We start from the raw sequence: 20652 nt of genomic DNA on the forward strand, positions 1-20652 counted from the left end.
GGCAAATAGTCAACTGACAGTTTAGTGACTGTTTTACAAGCAGTGGCAGGGAGACATTAGTGTGGTTTGTATGCATGCTGACGCACACACACACACACACACACACACACGGGTACACACCTAGTGAAGCGCCTGTTTGGGAACAAGTTGAAACAGATCAGTCTTTCATGCTGAACCAGGCAGCCTCTGTGTACCTTTGCTCCCCAGTGGTGTTTACCTCTTCTCCTTCCTGCTCTCTGCCACGTCAAATGACTGTCTGGGTGCTTGGTTTGTTCCTCTGGGAGCCTCGTGGCCAAACAGCTTGACTGTGGTCACTCGGCTCTGGGGCTGAAGAGTCAGATACAGCCGGCTGGAAGGCTCCTACCTATTCACATCTCTGCTTTTTGCCACTGGTATTTTTCCTTTGTCTGTTTACTGGAACTCTACTGACAGTTGGGAGATAAACAGATGTGGTCTGTGGAAACTGTCAGACTAAGGACTCGTCCTTACGTGATGGCTTAGGAAGTACACAAAGAGGGTCTGTCAGAGCTGCGGGAATCTGAAGAGCATTTGCGTTTTTTGTTTTTTGAAAATTGTTCAGCTGAGAAATGAGTGGATTTCTTTATAGGGGAAGGTAAGGCTTTTGAGCTTTTCATTTGGTGAGAGTACGAGGTTTGTAACTTGTGGCTGTGTTATACAGTGTTTGTGTATGCATGTGTGCATTCATGAATTCAATGTGAATAGTAAAGTCTCTCCTCTGCACTGAATACAGATAGAATAAAAAGTTGTTTTTACTTTTCAGTAGAAAAGAGAACCTTTGCGCCAGTGTTACATAATGAGGTCTCGACTCCCACAAATGGTTCCTGGATCTTAGGCAGCTATTGGTTGAGCTAGTTTCAATCATTTCCAAGCAAACACCTCAACTATCTGTGTTCATTCGTGCTATTTTTGGTCCGTTCATGTCTGTACAACACAACAGTGGATCCAATAGTTCCCACACCTCCTTTTTATCCCCTTAAAGGAGCTTTCAGGGTCATCTTATTTCATACTACCAGTGTCATATATATTGTGTGTCATCCAATTGTAGCCCTCATTTGAAACAATGTGATGCTGAAACCGAGTTAATTATTCCTATTTGTGGCTGTAAATAAAAAATATACGATCCATCCATCCATTATCTATACACTGCTTAATCATCAATTAACCTCAACATGTTTTTGGACTGTGTGGGAGGAAGCCGGAGAACCTGGAGAGAACCCACACTGCACGAGGAGAACACGCACGAACGTGCCCGAAAAGTTAAAATGATGAACATTACTGTCTGCCTTCAGCAACCTTCATGATGTCATGTCACTCTTAGTTTTGCTTTGTCAGAAAACACTATCAGGTGACACAGGCTGTAACAGCAACTCACTGTGTGTGTTGTTATGGAGTAACATTAGTGTCAAACTATTTGTGACCATTATATATTTAAAATGCAACTCTATCAAAGATGACATGTTTGGACATCTGAGAAAGATGTCTCTGGTTTTTATTTTGGTTCATATGAGTGATGACTTCATGGCAAAGAAAATAATGGAGTAGAGAAAGTGTGATTTAACGTTAAAGGGCATCAGAGGGCTGCATAAATAATGTTTTGCCAATAACTTAACTCATTATGTTGCTTATGTACAGCATACACCTGTGGCCTAAATCTAAAGATAAAGTCATCAGTACAACCAGTAGCTATATTCATGCATGCTCCATAGAAAGAAAAATGCACAATGCAAATTTAAAATAAAATACCCCATATTACAGACATATTGTACAGAAGAGGATTAGGGCCACTGAAGAAAAAAAGAATAAAATTCTGAGAAAAAAGTCAGAATTAAAGTCAGTCATTCTGACTTTAATCTCAGATTTCTGACTTTTTTTCAGAGATTGAAAAAAAAAAATCTCCTGGAATATATATATATATATATTTAAATGTTCTGGAAAAAAGTCAGAATTCTGACTTTAATCTCAGAATTCTGACTTTTTTCTCAGAATTTTATTATTTTTTTCTTCAGTGGCCTTAATCCTCTTCTGTAATATTGTCTATGTATTTGTTGGGAAAACATTTATTTATTTATGTATTTTTTAACTTATGTATATTATGTTTAATGCTTTGCTGCATGTTTATGTACTTGAAAATTCCTCTCTGTTGTAAAGTTAAACAAATACTAAAGGACAAGGTGTTGTCAAACAGTAAAATGTTCTGCCTGTAATTCATATCTTTGTTTTTGTAAGCGTTAAGAAAAGAAGCTATTTTATTCATTATATATTTTTAAAATTAATTGGCCAATTAATCGGTTATCTGAATTTTTTTCTGCCAAATATCGGAATCGGCATCGGCCTCAAAAAAATCCATATCGGTCGGACCCTAATTGTAAGTCACAAAATTTTTCTAATATGACAATACTTTTAGGATACTTTAATGCTATCAAGATATTTAATACAAGCAAAAAAAAAAAAAAAAATTCACTGATACCTTGTACACAGCATCAGTGCAGTTTTACAGAGAGTATAAATCTACCATTATATGGAGTGAGCATGTCAGCCTCCTTCTGTAGCAGGGCCAGGTTAGTGGTGTGTTGCAAGTGCTAGTTGCATCAGTTTGCTGAACCATTAGTTAACACAGAGCTGTTTTGTGGTTTAAGGTTTGATGACAAACAACAACACATGTGAGAACAAATGTTGTTCTCACGCAAAACAACATGAGCCTGTTGGTTGGTGCTCTGGTGGTCTGCTGCCACACAGCTGCTGAACAGAGCTTTACTGTTGTCTACTGTTGTCTAGTGAGTGTTGTCATGGAGGACACATTTACCCCCCTATCTGAATCTCTGTGCTCCCCTAACTGTCATCAAGTCTCACTTTTTAGGTCAGTAGGTCAGGAGGTCATTGTAGTCCTGACTGACACACCCCCTAAATGGCAGAGATGTCATAAAAAGTGACCACACTGTTTTGTCTTAAAGCTTTCGATTGCTTTTCATTCCATTCTCACCCTGTTGTGAGGCGCTCTTGTCTGCCTTATTTTCACTTTCATTAATAAGTGAGGTCTAACAGCCTGACATGATCCACTCTAACTCGATCTCTAACTAATTATTCAATTCAATTCAATTTTATTTGTATAGCACATATTTACAACAACAAGTCATCTCATAGTGCTTAACAAAGGCAAGCTTAAGAGGATGTGCTGGTGAGGAGGACAATCCATCACTCTCATAAAAACCTTCCTTATTTACCAACTTTATGGCAATTTTTTACAAGTGAACCTCAGAAGCTAAAACTCTTTTTCTCTATTGTTTGAGGTAAGAAAAAGGAAAAGTCCTCACTTCATCAACAAATGAAGTCTCTGTAATAGGTGAACTAACGATCTTTGTTAAATCTATATATCTCTATACATCATAAGAAGGCAGGAAGCTCCTTAGAGTTTCTTGATCAGTTGGTGGAAGGATTTCATGGATTCTTCACTGTCTGTCTTTGTTTATTGTCTCACTGTGGTGAGTGATGACTGGGTGACTTGAAGCATGCGCTGACTCAGTTACCACCACCGGTGTGTGAGTGTGCCTGCTGTCTCTGACATATCAGTGGGAAGGCACTTTTTTGACCCTCAGTGCTGTGGAGCATTCGCCACATTTTCAGTGATATATCATGGAGACAGGACATCGGTAGAGAGTTGGGTTTAATGCATTGATAAGAATTGGTTTGTGGTTACTGGGGAAGACACCCAAAACAGTCTATCCTCTGAGGGAATTGACTGATGGTTGTCCCTTTTTCAGGCACTGCAGTGCAGATAAAGGGGCCAAGCTGAAGAGCATCGGACCTGTGATGGGTAAGTGCCTCTTCAAATATCATGAACATGTGTAAAACTGTTCCTGTGTCTCTATAATCCTCATTACAGTTTTCCCACCTTCTCATACAAGCCCCTGTGTTGACTAATTAGCTTTTTGTAGAGGCCACAGTGTTGCTCTATGAATGCCTCTATGTTTACTGTTAGTAACAGCCACCACCCCCTTTTATTGGTGTGTGTTCCTCTTCCTCTCCTTCAGTGAGAGTGAATTTACAAAGTTAGAGAGATTTAAAAAAAAGCTTTGGCTGCACTCAGAGGCAAGTAAAAATGATACTGATCAGACTTTTTTTGGTAGCATTTATTTTTTCTGCTCCCATGGTTCTAATCATTCCCTATGATGCAGCTGTTGGTCTACATGAACATGTAGTTAGTAGAAACTTTGCTTCAACCTGCCTCCAATCCTGATACTAAGATTGGCTGAACAGAGGTCAAGATTGCTCACTAAAATGTTTTTTAGATGATCATTTTATTCATAGACAAACTAATGTGCTTTGAGCTATTGATAAAAGTTGTCTTTGATTAAAGTTGAATAATAGAACTGTGGAAGGAGCACCTTAAATATTGGGCCAGAAAGAACATTACATCTTTTCTTAAATGGAAGATAAATATGTCACTTTGATTGATGGCTTAAGATGATTTTCAGGAGACAGAGTATGTTTACTGATTACTATTTCTTATTTCTTAACCACTTTATCAAATTTACTGTGGGAATTTGGAAGAAGTGATTCATTCTGATGTTTTGTATGTAACATTTGGTTTGTTTGTGCAGTCATAAATCTATACAAAGGAAATGTAAACAGTTTCTGGCATCACGCTGATAAAGGTGAGGTTAGCAAAATCCAGCTCCGAGCTTAATAAATAGTAAGGATTGCAATTACAATTTGGACATAGAAAATGCATTAATTCTTGGGGTGAGAGTCCTTACAAATACAGTGAAACTAAACGTGTGTTTGCGTGCTTGTACCAGTGCGTCATTCATATCAGTTTTGTGTAGTATTTTGTAACCTGGCCCGCTGCAGCCGCTGCTTCAGTTAACATCTAAAAAGTTGATCGAGAGTACCTTTGACCTTTATGTTATAGAACAGCTTTGTAATAATGTTTAATGTGCTGGAATTTTAAAGATCTGTCAAAAATAAAGACTCTGCCAAAGCCGTCTTGATTATATCCCTTGGGATCTGATCCGCCCCCACCCCTTCTCTCCTGCAGTATAACTGGCCCTGCTTTCAAAGGAATAAAACTCAAACCATTGTACAAATCTCTCCTGTAGGGAAGTTTTCTGGGAACACTCCTGGCATTTTATAGGGGATACGTTTGGCTTTGAGATGTCTTAAGATTTCTGGAAGTGTTTCAGCTGGGCTACAGTCTACTGCGTTAGTTCCATGAGTGATTGTGTGTGTATATGAACACACAGCCCATACATATATCCAGGTTTCACGAGTTCATAATGAGACAAGGGTTGATCACACCATCTTAAAAACATGTTGCTCAGTAAGCCCTGAAGTGTCATGAGTATGTTTAACCTGCATTTTACAAATGTAATGCATTTGTTGACATTAACCCGATTCAGGACTTTAATGTTGCCATACGTAGAAGTTCTGTCGGGGTCCATTGGACCACAAGAAAGAATATGTGCAAAATATTTGTTGGTATTCATTATAGACTTTTATACTATGTTGAATACATTTTCTGATAAGTTGACATATTTTTGATTCCAAATGCATGACAAATGTCCCTCTTTTTATATAAAAAAATTAATCTTCTAAACAAAAAAATACCTGTCACCTAAACCAAATGGCCTGGGGTCCAAAAGACCCCAAAAGTCCTGAATAGGGTTAAACACTGTTTGCAAGACAAACCTGTTCTCTGTTTCTGCCTTTCTAAAAATACACCTATTCTTTCAGACATTTAGAGCAAATTGTTGAGCTCAAATAATAAGCCAAAGTCAAAATCATGGAAACGTCTATATCTGCAATTCAAGACATCTATTCCATTTTAAGACAGAAAGAGGTTATTTTTGTGGAAATTGTGTCTGAATTTGTGGGGGATTGAATCTGTGACATAAGATAAGATAAGATAAGATAAGATAAGATAAGATAAGATAAGATAAGATAAGATAAGCCTTTATTTATCTCACATTGGAGAAATTCACAGTGTTGTCAGCAGCAGTACACACAGACATACACACATACTAGAAGAACAATGTACACACAAGTATAAAAATAACATATAAAAAGAGAATAGTGTAAACATAGAATATAAATATGAGGACATATATATATAGAAGATATAGAAGATAAGGAATAAAGATATAACAGTAATAATGTAGACCTAGAGAAATTTTGATGATAATGGTAATGTCACAATATGCTGACACTAAAACTTGAACAAAATAGACATTATCACCTCAAAGCATCAGTTGAAGATGACGTCAGTTAAATGTGATCCGTGGCACAGCCGGTCACCTGTCCATTGTTTTCGTATATGTATGAAAAATAAAAAAAAGTGAAGTTAGTGAAATAAGATGAGCCTTATGGGTTTTCCTATTGGGTCATACCATCTCAAATCATCACATTTTTTGAACAATTCCTTGCCTCACCGTCTCTGATTTGCCCATAACTGATTATTTATAAAGAAATTTGAGACATTCTACCCTCACATATCAAAAATTAAAGAATACCTGTTGACCCACTTGAAGCACATTTCACTGACACATTGAAATTTGAGGCTGTTTGGATGACAATATCTCAGATACCATTAAAGTAAAATTCTGTTTTTTTCAATGTTCTTTCACATTGTGCCTTTGATTCAGAATGTGCAATATTAGACAAATAGATCACATCTTCCCTGATCATGGGTGAGTTATTTTAGAGTTGTTAGAAGCAGCTCTAGAAAGTCAAATGTTGTGAACTGTGAGGCAGCTGCTCATTCAGAATGTCCCAGCTAGAAGCAGCAGGCAGTGAGGGGGCAGGATTATGCAACGTTTGAGCTGGATGACTGGTGGTTAGTTGGGTCTTAGGCAGCACCTGAGTTTAAGGCTCCAATTGGCTTGACATCCTGGGAGGCCATAGAGTTGTAGGGAGGCTTGAAGAATGGCAGAGGTGAACATCTTCATATCTTAACAGCTTTTACTGCACCTCCAAGTTTATAACAACCACAAAATGCAGTTACATGAGATTTTCACAATATGGGACCTTTATAGGAGAACAATGAAAAGCATTTTACTGTATCACTTTCTGAATGCATAATTTCCACGGTGACTGTGTAGGGACATTGGACAATGCACACAGGAGAAAAAATGTTTCCAGATAAGGGAAACAGTTTGAGTCAGCAAGCTGCTATTCACAGCAGTGTAATCAATCTGTTTTGGGGATGGTGGTGCATTGGTTAGTACAGCAGATCTCACAGCAAGACGGTTCTTGGTTTAAACCTGCCAAACACGCATGTTGGCAAAGTTAATAATTCTTACTTTTGATAGGGATGAATGTGAGGGTGCATGGTTGTCTCACTCTGTTAGCCCTGTGATTGAAAAGACAAAGTGTCCAAGGTGTATCCCACGTCTTGCCCAATGTTACCTGCAGTAGGCTTCAGCAGCCTTCCACCTCAGCTGTGACCCTTTAAAAACATGAGTGGCTGTAGCTAAGGGATTGATTTACAGACTTCGAACTTGTCTCCTAAGAATTACATTTCAGTGCAACTAAATTGCAACAGCAAATACATTTGGAAGAAAACATAGTTGCAACCTGACTGCCTTTTCCGATGAGGAAATATTACTTAATGTATTTTCAAAGTTGCAAGTATGTATATACAAAGCATACTGGTAATGTTCTACTTACAGAATTTTACCAAAAATAAAATGTGTACTTGCAGAGATTACAGCAATATTCATCTTATTTCTCACATTTAGACCCTGGCAGCTCTCAGTTAAGGTCAGGGAAAGAGCATGATCTGGTTCAATACAAAATCATGCATTTATTTAAAGCCAAAATCTTTTCCTAACCTTAATCAAAGTGCTTTTGTTATATAAACCACAGGCCTGAGCCTGGATGTAAAGCCAAGTTTTTTGTGTAAAAATGAAGAGCTTTATCTGTGCACCACTCATCCTACCCACCTCACATGGACTCAATTTGTAAATGTATGTAAAAAAAGGTAGATCTGAACATAGTCCAGCCACTGGGAAGGCAATTTAGATGTTCAGAAACAATTTCAGGGCACAGGATTGGCTCAAAGTAACTCATGAACAACATCAGTGCAGGTTCTGCCCCACAATTACTTACAATCAAGGCATACAAATGTTGAAACCTTTTACATCTATATATCTATATCTATATCTATATCTATATCTATATATATCTATATCTATATATATATATCAAAAACATTTGGAAGTGGAAGTACAAACAAGAACCAAACAGCAAATCCTTACAAAGTGACATAGGAAGCCCCAAGTTACAGGTGAAGTTTCTGTATTAGAAAGGGCTATTAATAACGATAGCCTAATGTTTTATTTGATCCATGTGCCTCCTTTTTTTCTGTCCATGCAGATTTTTCATGTGATGAAACAGACAAAGGCCCACCAGTACAGATGCACAGCCTCAGAGAGTTTGAACAGGTAAGGATTTGTGCTCTCGTGCAAGCTGTGTTGTCACTTTAATATCTGGCTGGGGTCAGATCATGCATGCTGTATGGTGAGAGTTTGATGCTGCAATTGTGATAAAAAGAAGAGCTGGCAAAATGAGGCATCAACAAAAACTGATCTGCTAGTGTCATTATCTTCTGGGTGTCAGAGGTGTCTAGGCTTACCTCTGCTCATTGTCAATGCCTGTGAAGGTGTGTTTTGAGATTCTGAATGAGTCAAAGAGTTCCTTCTTTCCCTGCTGGTTCTCCACAGTCCCTGTCACTATACTTCTAATACATACTGTTTGCCCAATATTTACACAGAAATATTAAGGATGCAATTTCATTTTTCTTTGTTCGTTTGTTTTCTTTGCCCTGGTCCTTATCAAGATCTGGATAAAAATCTTGTATTACTTATTATCACTGATGTCCTGTATTTCCTGCATAATACAGCTGTGAAGAGAACATTTGGATGTCTAACTTTAAGTAAAAATATGTATTTTGACGCTGAAAAGCTCTGAATTAGGAACGATCTGCATTACAGCAGCCCATGATAGTGGTGATTGAAACCCATCTGACAGTTCTGGTGTCCAGGTCTTTTGCTCCACAAACTCTTTTGGTGGAGAAAAAGTTGAATAAAAATGACAATAATGTAATAAAACGAAACATTAGGATTCCAGCGGTGAAGCTGTTTTGACTTCCAAAAACTAGATATGTAAGTACATTTTTTAAAGTCTGCGTATGGACCCCACTGAAACATTTTTTACAAACTTGTATCGAAGCTTCATGGATGCACACAGTTCAAAGTAGCCAAGATCTGTCTGGCAACCTGAGTTGAGCTGGATCCAAATTATGTTTCATCTAATGAGGTCTTAAAGGGTGCTATTGCATTACTGCAGTTTTGTGTGTCAATAAATTGGTTTCAAGCAAACTTTGTATTAGCTCTTACCACATCGTGCACTAGGGCTGGGCCATATCATACCGTGCACGGTAATACCAGTGTAATGTTAGGGGATGATATAAAATTGAAATATCGCGCTAAAATTTGAGTGAAACGCGCATGCGCAGTGCTGTTGTTTTCATCCGCTCTAATGCACATGGAGTGAGAAGCATGGCGGCGACCGAGAAGGAGGGCAAATTTAGTGTATCGACCGACACAGTAGGACTGTGGTCGTGTCCGGATAGCAATTTTGAGATCCGAATATTCGCCCGCCACCCGCCACTACCCACCCCGCCACCATCGCCACCACCCGATGGTGGAAACAGAACTGTGACTGCTATCCTAAACTGGCATTAGCAGTTAAGTACTGCCTGTGCGTCCCACCCACTTCCACCCTGTTGGTCTGAATATTTACCCGCCGCTATATATTGTCAGATTTATCTCTTAATAACTTTACTTTCCCAAAATTTGTCACTACCAAAACATTGACTTCCAGTCAGAATAAAAATAATTGTTTTAACTTTGCATATTTTGTTTCACCTACCCCTGTACAGAGTATTTTTCTGAAATGAATTTATTAGGTTTTCACAGCGTAACACATTTAAATCAATATTTTTTTCATTTTTGCTGAATTTTTGGATTCATTAAAATCTGCATGTCATTTTTCTTTGTAAAAGTTGGAAATTTGATTATATTGCTTTCAGAATTCTTCATAGTTGAACTTAGACATACACCTAGACCAGGGTTCGGCAACCCGCAGCTCTGGAGCCGCATACAGCTCTTTTATCCCTCTGCTGCGGCTCCTTGTGGCTTTGGGAAAAAAAAAAAAAGAGTATATTAATTTCAACGTATTAGCTCGTTAGTTTTTAAAATGTAATTCTTAATTTGAAGATTTTTGTGAACTTGTAACATTAAAATAAAACGTTTTTAATTTTTTTGTTGCTCAAAATATGCGTCACAACCGCCGACGTGCGACACCCGCCGGCACACGCAGTGGTGCCACCTTGATGACGTTCTCGCTAAATCTGGCGACTTTCCAAATCCTCTTGGCAATTTTTTATTTATTTTTTGGTCAAAAATGACTAGCGATAAGGCTAGCGACTCTTTCTGGTGTTACTGGAGACTTTTCTGGTGTTTTGGAGACTCTGACATGAAAACACGCATCGTTCTGCAGTTACCGTCCCCAACGAGCAGCGGTGCTGCCGTGAGCTCCTCCCGTCCCAAAGCGCTCACAGGCAGTCTGGAGTCTGGTCAGCAGTCCCAGCTGCAGTCAGCAGGACAACCAGACGGCAGTTTTATTTTACTGCAGGTGGATAATTTAAGATCGGCTTTTGATTTCATAAATACAAGGAGGATTTAAATAGATATTTAGTATTTTTTTTAAGGTAACCTTCAACCCAGCATCTTTTTTTTTTTTTTTTTGGAGTTCAAAATGTTTTTGTTGCAGAAATAAAATTTGGTTTTCTCTGTAGCAGTTCATTGATTTCATAAATGCAACACACTATAGTTTTTTAAAAAAAATATACATAGCATAAAGGTAAAAACGATGCAGTGTTATCTTAATTTTAGATGTCAAAAGGGTTTTGCGGCTCCCGGTGTTTTCTTTTCCATGGGAAACGGGTCCAAATGGCTCTTTGAGTGTTTAAGGTTGCCGACCCCTGATCTAGACAATCATTATCATAAAATGTTGGTTGATAGCAAAAGATTTTTCCTCAATCCATCCATCTATTCAATTCAATTCAATTCAGTTCAATTCATTTCAATTTTATTTGTATAGCACATATTTACAACAAGTCATCTCATAGTGCTGAACAAAGGCAGAAACACCCAACAATCGAAAACATTTGGATTCCCTATAAGCTTCAGCAGTCCACTGGTTCTATCCATTATCTATACACCGCTTAATCCTCACTCGGGTAGCAGGGGGCTGGAGCCTATCTCAGCTGACTTATGGCGAAGGCAGGGGACACCCTGGACAGGTCACCAGTCTATCTCAGGGCTAAACTTAGAGACAGACAACCAAGCACACTCACATTCACACCTACGGACAATTTAGAATCACCAATTAACCTCAACATGTTTTTGGTTGGGCTACAAGGTGGAGTGGTGGTTAGCATCATTGCCTCACAGCTAACTCTCCAGATCCACAGAACACATGTGGACTGGCTGGTCGAACTCCCCCCTCCCCCACACACAGCAGCTCCACAGGGTTCAAGAGCTGGTTCACTGTTCCACTAGCATTGATCATTGATCTTCCTGAATCCGAGGTTCGATAATCGGTCAGAGCCTCCTTTCCTCCTTTCCTCCTTTCCAGCACCCTAGAGTAAACTGTCCCCCAGGAGGCTGAAAAATGTGATACCCTGGTAGTTGGCACACACTCTCTGGTGTCCCTTTTTGAAAATGGGAGCAACCACCCGGGTCTGCCATTCCCCAGGCACCATACCCAATGCACATGCGACGCTGAAGACAGCCATGACAGTCCAACAATGTTCAGAGCCTTCAGCATCTCAGGTCGAATCTCATCCACACCTGGTGCTTTGCTGCCAAGGAGCTTCTCAACTACCTACTACTACCACGGATATGGACGCAGAAACCCCCGAGTCTTCAGGCCACGCCCCTTCGGTAGAGGACGTGTTTTTCACCAGCCAACTAGGTCCCCAGTCTGGGTTCGCAGTTCTCCTCCCCGGCTGTAAACAGACTAGACAAATCCCTGCCTCCTCTTTCTGAGGCGTCAAATGCTTTGCCAGAACATCCTCGAGGCCGACCGAAAGTCCTTCCCCATAGCCTCCCTGAACTCCTCCTACACCCGAGTTTTAGCTTCCACAGCTGCCGCAGCTGCAGCCCTTTTGGCCAGCCGGTACCTGTCTGCTGCTTCAGGAGACGCCCGAGCCAACCAGATCTAAAACGTCTCCTTCTTCAGCCTGACGGCTTCTCTCACCGCTAGGGTCCACCAGCGGGTTTTGAGGTTGCCACCATGGCAGGCACCAGTGACCTTCTGGCCACAGCTCCTAATGGCCACTGCAATGGAGGCTTTAAACATGCCCACTCTGACTCCATGTCACCAACCTCCCCAGGGATGCATGAGAAACTCTTCCGGAGGTGGGAATTGAAAACCGCACAGCCACCCCAGGGGCCTCCGCCAGACGTTCCCAGTTCACCCTCACTACGTAACTGGGTTGAGCAGTCCTGCCCGGCAGCCTTCCCACCAGGTGGTGATCAATTGACAGCTCTGCTCCTCTCTTCACCCGAGTGTCCAAAACATACAGCTGCATGTCTGATGATGTGACTACGAAGTCGATCATGGACCTTTGGCCTAAGGTACTCTGGTACCAAGTACACTTATAAGCAACCTTATGTTTGAACGTGGTGCACAGAAGTCTAATAACAAAACATTGCTTGAGTTCAGATTGAGCAGGCCAATCACACCCCTCCAGGTTTCACCATCATTGCCCACATGAGCATTGAAGTCCCTCAGGAGAACTATGGAGTCTCCAAGAGGGCCGGATAGTCTGAACCGCCGTTTGGTGCGTAAGCACAAACGACAGTCAGAGTTTTCCCCTCTGCTACACGCAGTTGCAGAGAGGCGACCCTCTCGTTCTTCTGGGAGAACTCCAACAAGGTGGCGCTAGGGCTGCACAATTAATCAAATTTTAATCACAATCACGATATTGGCTTCACACCAGACGCAAGTAAAATCATTCGCGCGAATGATTTACATGTAAAGTCAATGTGAAGACGCGATTAGACGCGAGTAAATGTCCTGTGGCGCGATTGACGCAAATTGAGAGAGTTATTCGCGCGTATGACGCGATTCTACACGCACGTTTGAAGAGAAAGTTGAAAAATCTGAACTTCTGTGATCTGACGCACCACGACGGACAATCAGCGTTGAGATTCTCTGGTGACATCAACAACATGATTCATTCAGTTTTTTACAACTACACCATGATTGCTGATTGACTTACTCAACCCAGGAAATAAGTAGCTACTTTACTGGCCAAGGTAGATCTCAGTGCTCAGCAGACTGGCTGGAGAAGGTGGGGGAATTTCCTGAGCTGTGTGCGTCTCTGGGGGATCCCATGGATCCGGCGTCTGGTTGTGTCATTCGCGCGAATGACTTGAATTCAGACATAAATCTTGACGCGCGAATGACATGACATATACGTGCGAATTAAGCGAGTAAACTCAGTGCACACGTAACGCGCGTTTGAAGAGCAAGCTGAAAAATCGGAACTTTTGCAATCTGACGCGCGATGGCCAATCAGCGTTGAGATTCTCTGGTGACATAAACATGATTCATTCAGTTTTTTTTTACAACGACACCCTGATTACTGATTGATATACTTTGGAGTTTTATTCACATCCGGTTTATAATTTAGTTAAGAAAAAATATTTACAGAATGGAAATGGAAACTAGTGCCCTGTTTTGTTGCCTTTTCATTGTTCTTTTATTTATCTTTATTTATTTTTTAAGGACTTGCACTGAATTTTGGAGAAAAAGAGGACCTTTTTTATTTTGAAGCACATATTTGCATAAATGTAGCACAATATATGGATAACAACAGTTATAATAAGTCTGTAAAACAATAAAATTTGTTTTGGTTAAAATCAACATATGTGATTTCAATATTTATCAAAATAATCGTGATTATCATTTTGGCCATAATCATGCAGCCTTACGTGGCGCTCAGTCAGGGACTTGTGAGTATCCCCACATCCGCCTGGCGCTTCTCACCTTGGGCAACTCCGGAAAAGGAGAGTCCAACCCCTCTCCAGGAGTTTGGTTCCGGAGCCTATACTGTGCGTGGAGGTGACCCCAACTATATCTAGCTGATATCGCTCCACCTCGCGCATCAGCTCAGGCTCCTTCTCCACCAGTGAAGTGACGTTTCATGTCCCCAGAACTACTCTAAGATTTCAGCGAGATAAGAGTATTTACGTTTGTGCAGATCACTCACCTTCTTTCACATACCACAAGTTCCACCAGAGAGTTTTCCCATATTGCCGCCTTAAGACATCTAGTCTTCATTATACATATCTATGGAACACATGACAGTGGGAGGAGCCACTGTTGCTCAGCAACTTCCGGAACATTTCTGGCTTCATGGATCCCTCAAAGTGACAGCATTCTTTGAGAGATTTCTTCAAAAAGAAAAAAGAAAAAAACAGAATCAAGTGTTGTGATAATTTCATTTGCAATATGATAATATTGATATTATACTGAAATTGATATTATTTTGGATTTAATTGTGCAAAGTTTCAGCTGTCCTTCCTGCAGAATGGGGAATAGTTATACAGCTTGGCTGTAAGATAAGTAGTAATATCAGCTTATAAAACTCTCAAAAGAACAGTTTATTTCTGAATCCCCAAAAAATGAAAATTCTGTTTACATGTAGACTGCAGGTTTATCTACATATGATCAACCTCAGATGTATGTATTTTTATTTTACAATGTTGGATATATAACATTGTAAATAATGTGTTTGTGCCTTGATGAGTCAGATTTAGCTGTGGATATAGTTGAAGGTTTTCTACAGATTCTAAAAGACGACAGGCATGAAATCTAATTTGAATGAACTGGAAAGAAACTGCTGAACAACAAAAATTGTGCAAATGAGTTAAAAACTGAAAGTCACTGAATCTTGTCCAGAATATCCCAGAATGATTTCTTTTGACTAATGCAGAATCTGCAGTCAAAGGAAAGAAACTAAAGACTGGATGCACAGCGAGCACAGCTGATGTCTCAGCGAGGTGGGTGTCCTGCAGGACAAGGACACTTTGGACATAAGGGTTTTACATTTACTTACCTAAAGGTTTAAATTGTAATTTTTTTCTTGGTTTTTATCAACAGAAAAAAAACATAAAAACTACAGTCAAAAAGTACACTTTTTTTCACTTTCAGGTGCCATTATTCTTTGTGAACTGACAAGAGCTGATCTGCACTAGCAGAGGGCTTTGAGATTAGTTGCAAAACAGACTATGTCTAAAAACATCTGCCCTTGAAAAGTTAGCCTGCTCCCACCTATGCAAATGTTCCATGTCTGTAACATTTAGAGAGCAAATTCCACCAGTACCCATTTTGCCAGAACTCCGTGAAACTTATATTTGTTGTGGATACTGCAATGAAAATTTTTAATTCAAATTTTTTACATTTTGTGTAAAAATTGAGTAGACTCTTCTAGCTTTTAGTTGGTTATGGTTGATATGATCAATGGATTGTGGGGCAAATGTTATGTCCCTTTTATATCTAAACCTTTTGCCACTGGCAGTGTGTGGTAAAAAATAGATTTTGTTAAATTCCTAAATAAAGTTTGTGTAGGTAAGTGACAAGTACAAAAACAGGCATGATTATCACTGCGATGGATAATTTTAGAGTAGTTCAATTCAGAAACTGAGAAATGTGGCAAAAAACTGCAAAACTGTGTTTACAGGGTGAGACTTTCTCAGGAAAGAGTTTAGAATATGATTTATTTGATTTCCATCAGCAGGCTGGAGTATTTACAGTTCAGACTCTCTAAGTATAACAAACGGAAACAACTGATTTTCAATGTTGAGCAGAGACATAACAGTCAAGGTCTCGCCTGAAAAATTTCCACATTCTGATGGAACACATTAAAGTTGGTTGACCTTTCATTGCCTCTGAAGTTTTACATTAAGTTTTTCTGACAGTGGTAGCGTATGTTGGTTCTCTCATCTTAATAGAGCAGTCTTGATTATTGAACCCAGGCTATGGCTGACTGTGTCTGTGTACAGTTTGTCCTCTCTCCATATTTGCGTCAGTTTAAAGAATCAATCCTCCTGCCGGCTGGTTGGAAGAAATGTAAACCTGCCAAAGCGGCATTTGTACCTGTCAAACATCCACGCTCTGCAGTCCTGAGGTTTTGAAAAAGAAAAAAGGAAAATCACCAACCAAAAGGCCCCTTTCTGAAATGGCCTTTATTAGTACACAGGATAAATTGAAAGCACATGGCTACCTATGAATGTTAAATCAAACCGACCATGAAGACTCTTGGAATGATAGAAGAAGGGGGAGGATTATGTACAATGTTGGCCATTAAAACCTCAGGACAAATTAGGGCTGTTAATCTGTTAGTTTTTTTCTCATTCTCAATGTTCACTTCTAGAAAAAACCATATGCTGTGAAAAGTCTGTCAGAGATAGATTACCACTGGCAGAGTGACAGTAATAGACTGTACTCGCAATCATACAGAGACCAAAACAAAGGCAGAATACCAAATCCTGTCAATCGTGCAGCTGACAGCAGGGCTGTACGCGAATAAAATGGCACATTTCTTTCTACTCACTTTAGCTCCAGTCATTTATCTATTTATCTTCTCCTCTTTTCTCTTTACTCTTTTCATTTTTGTTGTACCATTTAAAAATAGGTCAGACTAATGTGTGTGTGTGTGTGTGTGTGTGTGTGTGTGTGTGTGTGTGTTTAACCCTCAAGCTGCTGAGTATGATTCACTGATTTATGTTGTTGGCATCTTTTGCTCTATGTGGCATGATGATAAAGATAAAGATAAACCTTATTGATCCCACAGTGGGAACAGTTCACCGTTACAACAGTCAGTGCAAGAATAATATAGAAACGCACAGTGCAAATTGTAAGAAAAAGAAACAGAAACACACAGTGCAACAATTGCAAGAGAAAAAAAAAACATTACATACATTTTTTAAAGATTTTTTAAAGACTATAATGCAGCATTGTAAAGTCTGACTGATGTTGGAATAAAGAACGTTATTTCTTACACTTTGGGTGTAACAGTCTGTCACTGAATGCACTGCTTAAGGAGTTCACAGTCTGATGCAGAGGGTGGGAGGTGTTTTCTTTGATAGCAGACAGTTTGGCCAGTGCATTTACAGAGTATGCCATAAAATGCAGAAATAGTGACAGTGGATGAAACACATAGAAAGCAAACAAATGTCCAGCCTACTCACTGATGGCAGAAAATGAGCAGGATGCTTACCATCACTACAACATCACAATATTGTGCTGACAAAAAGCACAGTGTGGTAATGTTAAAATTAAGGGAAATCTTGTTAGATGTTATTTTCAATGTGAGGTTTTCACCGAGTGATCCTAAATTGCCGATGTGAGTGTACATGGTTGTATGTCTCTCTGTGACGGACTGACAATGCCATAACCTGGGTTCCAGGGTAAATCTGCTGGGATGGGGTTCACCCCTACATGTGATAAATGGGCCCATCAAAGTAGGTGCTAGGGTGTTGCAAAGTGGTTGCGATGGAGTTTACAATAGGGATTGACTGATTATTGGCCTGGTAGATTATTGAGGTCGATCTGGCATTTGTCTAATTATTGGTATTGTTATTTTTATTGACCGATTATGGCTAAATGAATTAAATTTGCTACTTTGGTTCTGTCATCTTTCTCTCTCTGTAGTCACTCTGTGGTCTAAAGCAATGTCCCGCCCACAGCATCTGATTGGTTGCATGTCACAAGTCACAGCTAATTACCGAAAGCTATTGTTTACACATAGTGACAGAGAGAGCATTTACAGAGTGGCGCCGGTGAATTAGGGGAGCTGCATTTGGAAGATAAGATAGCAGAGCCTGCTAAAGTTATAGTAAAAACCACACTCTTCCACAAGCATGCCTAGTGTCCCTGTTACACAGAAATGCCGTAATAATTCACGTGTTGGCATTGATACTTTTTTTTTTGTGAGCATGCACCACCGTACATTCAGCCTGTTGTGGTCGCTCCTGCACGTTTTCCTATTTTCTCCTATTTTTAACCTCTTATTTAACGTATTTATTTACTATTACTTTCTTATGTTTTTAGTAGTTATTTAAGCATTTCCATGTCCAAACATTCCTGTGGAGAAAGTTTTGGTCTTTTTCTCGCTAAAAATACTGCTTTCATTCTGCCGTGCGCAACAGCACGAGGAATCAGCTGATTGCTCTGAAGCTGGCCAGTATTGCGACCAGATCTACAGAAATCCCCGAAGTGATCTGGAGAAGGACACGTCAAGGTTGCTGAGGAGGAAGTAAGCAACAGAGGAAAGGCGCCAAACTGAGACAACAGAGACTTATGGAGAAGAGGCGACATAAGCCGTGTCTCCCTTCCGTTACCATGGGCAACGTGAGGTCGCTGGCTAGCAAGATGGAGGAGCTAATGGCACTAGCCAGGAGTCAGAGGGAGTACCATGAGTGTAGTTTGATGTGCTTTGCGGAGACATGGCTGCACCAGGACATTCCCAATGACAACGTTTCCATTGAGGGCTACCAGACTGTTCAGGCCGACAGGGACTGCACCAGGAGTGGTAATAAGAAAGGAGGTTGCTTGCCGTTTTAGTGAACAACCGGTGGTACAATCCTGCTCATATTGCTATCAAGGAGCATATCTGTTCCCATTGAACTCTTGGCCGTTGGACTTCGTCCATTTTATTTAGTATTCCCATTTAATAATGGTGACTGTTTATATCCCCCCCTCTGCCAACCTGACCTTGGCGTGTGACCTCATCCACTCCGCCATAGCCCGGTTACAGACTCAACACCTGAGTGCATTCATTGCTGTCTTGGGTGACTTCAACCATGCCACGATGGACAAAGTACTGTCCAGCTTCACCCAGTGTGTAAGCTGTCCGACCAGAGAGGGCCCTGGACTTGCTGTATGCTAATGTGAAGGATGCATACAGCTCCTCTCCCCTCCCCCCACTGGGTAGGTCAGACCACAAACTGGTACACCTCAGCCCCTGTTATGTGCTGTAGGTGAAGAGCCAGCCTACGACCACGAGGGCAGTGAGGAGATGGTTGGAGGAGGCTTATGAGACACTGCAGGGATGTTTTGAGGTCACAGACTGACAGGCACTCTGTGAGCTGAACGGAGAGGACATCAATGAGCTCACAGAGTGCATCCTGGATTACATCAGGGCTTTCAGAGATGGCAACAAGGAGGAGGTGAGAACAATACAGAGACGCCTGAAGGTGAAGAACAGGGAGGCTAAGGAGAACTACAGGAACCGGCCCATTGTCAAACCACACGTGGACCCCTACAGTACCAGCCCCAACTTGGAGTTTAGGATGCCATCATCTACCTGCTCAACCATGTCTACACCCACATAGACCAGCCGGTGAGCACTGTGAGAGTCATGTTTTTGACTTCTCCGGTGCATTCAACACCATCCGTCCGGGTCTAGCTGACAGCAATGCAAGTGGATTCACCCCTTGTGTCCTGGATTGTGGACTATCTGACTGGCAGACCACAGTTTGTGCGCCTGCAACACTGTGTGTAAGACAGTGGTCAACAACACTGGGGCCCCACAGGGGACTGTCCTCTCTCCCTTCCTCTTCACCCTCTACACCACGGACTTCAGCTACTGCACAGAGACTTGTCATCTCCAGACGTTCTCGGATGACTCAGCAGTGGTTGGATGTATCAGCGAGACTGATAAGGCTGAGTACAAGGCTTCTGTGGACAACTTTGTCACATGGTGTGAACTGAACCATCTGCAGCTCAACGGGACAAAGACCAAGTAACTGACTGAGGACCTGAGGAGGACCAAGATGCCGGTGTCCCCTGTGTCCATCCAGGGGTCACTGTGGACATTGTGGAGAATTACAAGTGTCTAGGAGTACACATTGACAATAAACTGGACTGGGCAATGAACACTGACGCCCTTTACAGGAAGGGCCAGATTCATTTCTATTTTCTGAGGCGACTGAGGTCCTTTAACATCTGTCAGACTATGCTCAGGATGTTTTAGGAGTCTGTGGTAGCCAGTGCTATCCTGTATGGTGTGGTGTGCTGGGGCAGCAGGCTGAGGGTAGCTGAAACCAACAGACTGAACAGCCTGATTCGCAAGGCAAGTGATTTTGTGGGAGTGAAGCTGGACTCTCTGACGGAGGTGTCGGGGAGGATGCTGTTCATGCTGCATGTCATCTTGGACAATGTGTCACACCCACTCCACAACGCGCTGGTCAGCTACAGGAGTACTTTCAGTACAAGACTTATTTCACCAAAATGCACCACAGAGCGCCACAGGAAATCATCAGATTGTACAGCTTTTCACTCTGAGTGTCAGACACGCTGAGTGAATAGGTTTACCTTGGACTTTGGACTTTTTAATAATGTGCAATAACCATTCTATGTGCAATAATCCATAATTCAACTGTAGGTAAATGGTAGTATTATTATTACACTGTATATATATATATATATATATAACAGCAGAATGTACATTTACATTTCGTGTTTAGATATATTTTATTGTACATTGATACTTAT

The 20652-nt window shown here is 40.8% G+C and overlaps 1 protein-coding gene across 1 annotated transcript in view; it reads left to right on the forward strand.

The window, feature by feature from the left end:
* The first annotated feature begins 244 nt into the window (after positions 1 to 244).
* The window catches only part of pde4dip (phosphodiesterase 4D interacting protein), a 124374-nt gene continuing 103966 nt past the window's right edge, over positions 245 to 20652 (forward strand). The window contains exons 1-3 of the mRNA XM_008281005.1: positions 245 to 613; positions 3780 to 3832; positions 8392 to 8459. Of these exons, the coding sequence (XP_008279227.1) occupies positions 588 to 613; positions 3780 to 3832; positions 8392 to 8459 (147 nt within the window). The 5' untranslated portion in view covers positions 245 to 587. The remainder of the gene's footprint in view (positions 614 to 3779; positions 3833 to 8391; positions 8460 to 20652) is intronic.

Source organism: Stegastes partitus, unplaced genomic scaffold (assembly GCF_000690725.1).
Source record: "Stegastes partitus isolate 25-593 unplaced genomic scaffold, Stegastes_partitus-1.0.2 Scaffold218, whole genome shotgun sequence".
Lineage (NCBI taxonomy): Eukaryota > Metazoa > Chordata > Actinopteri > Pomacentridae > Stegastes > Stegastes partitus.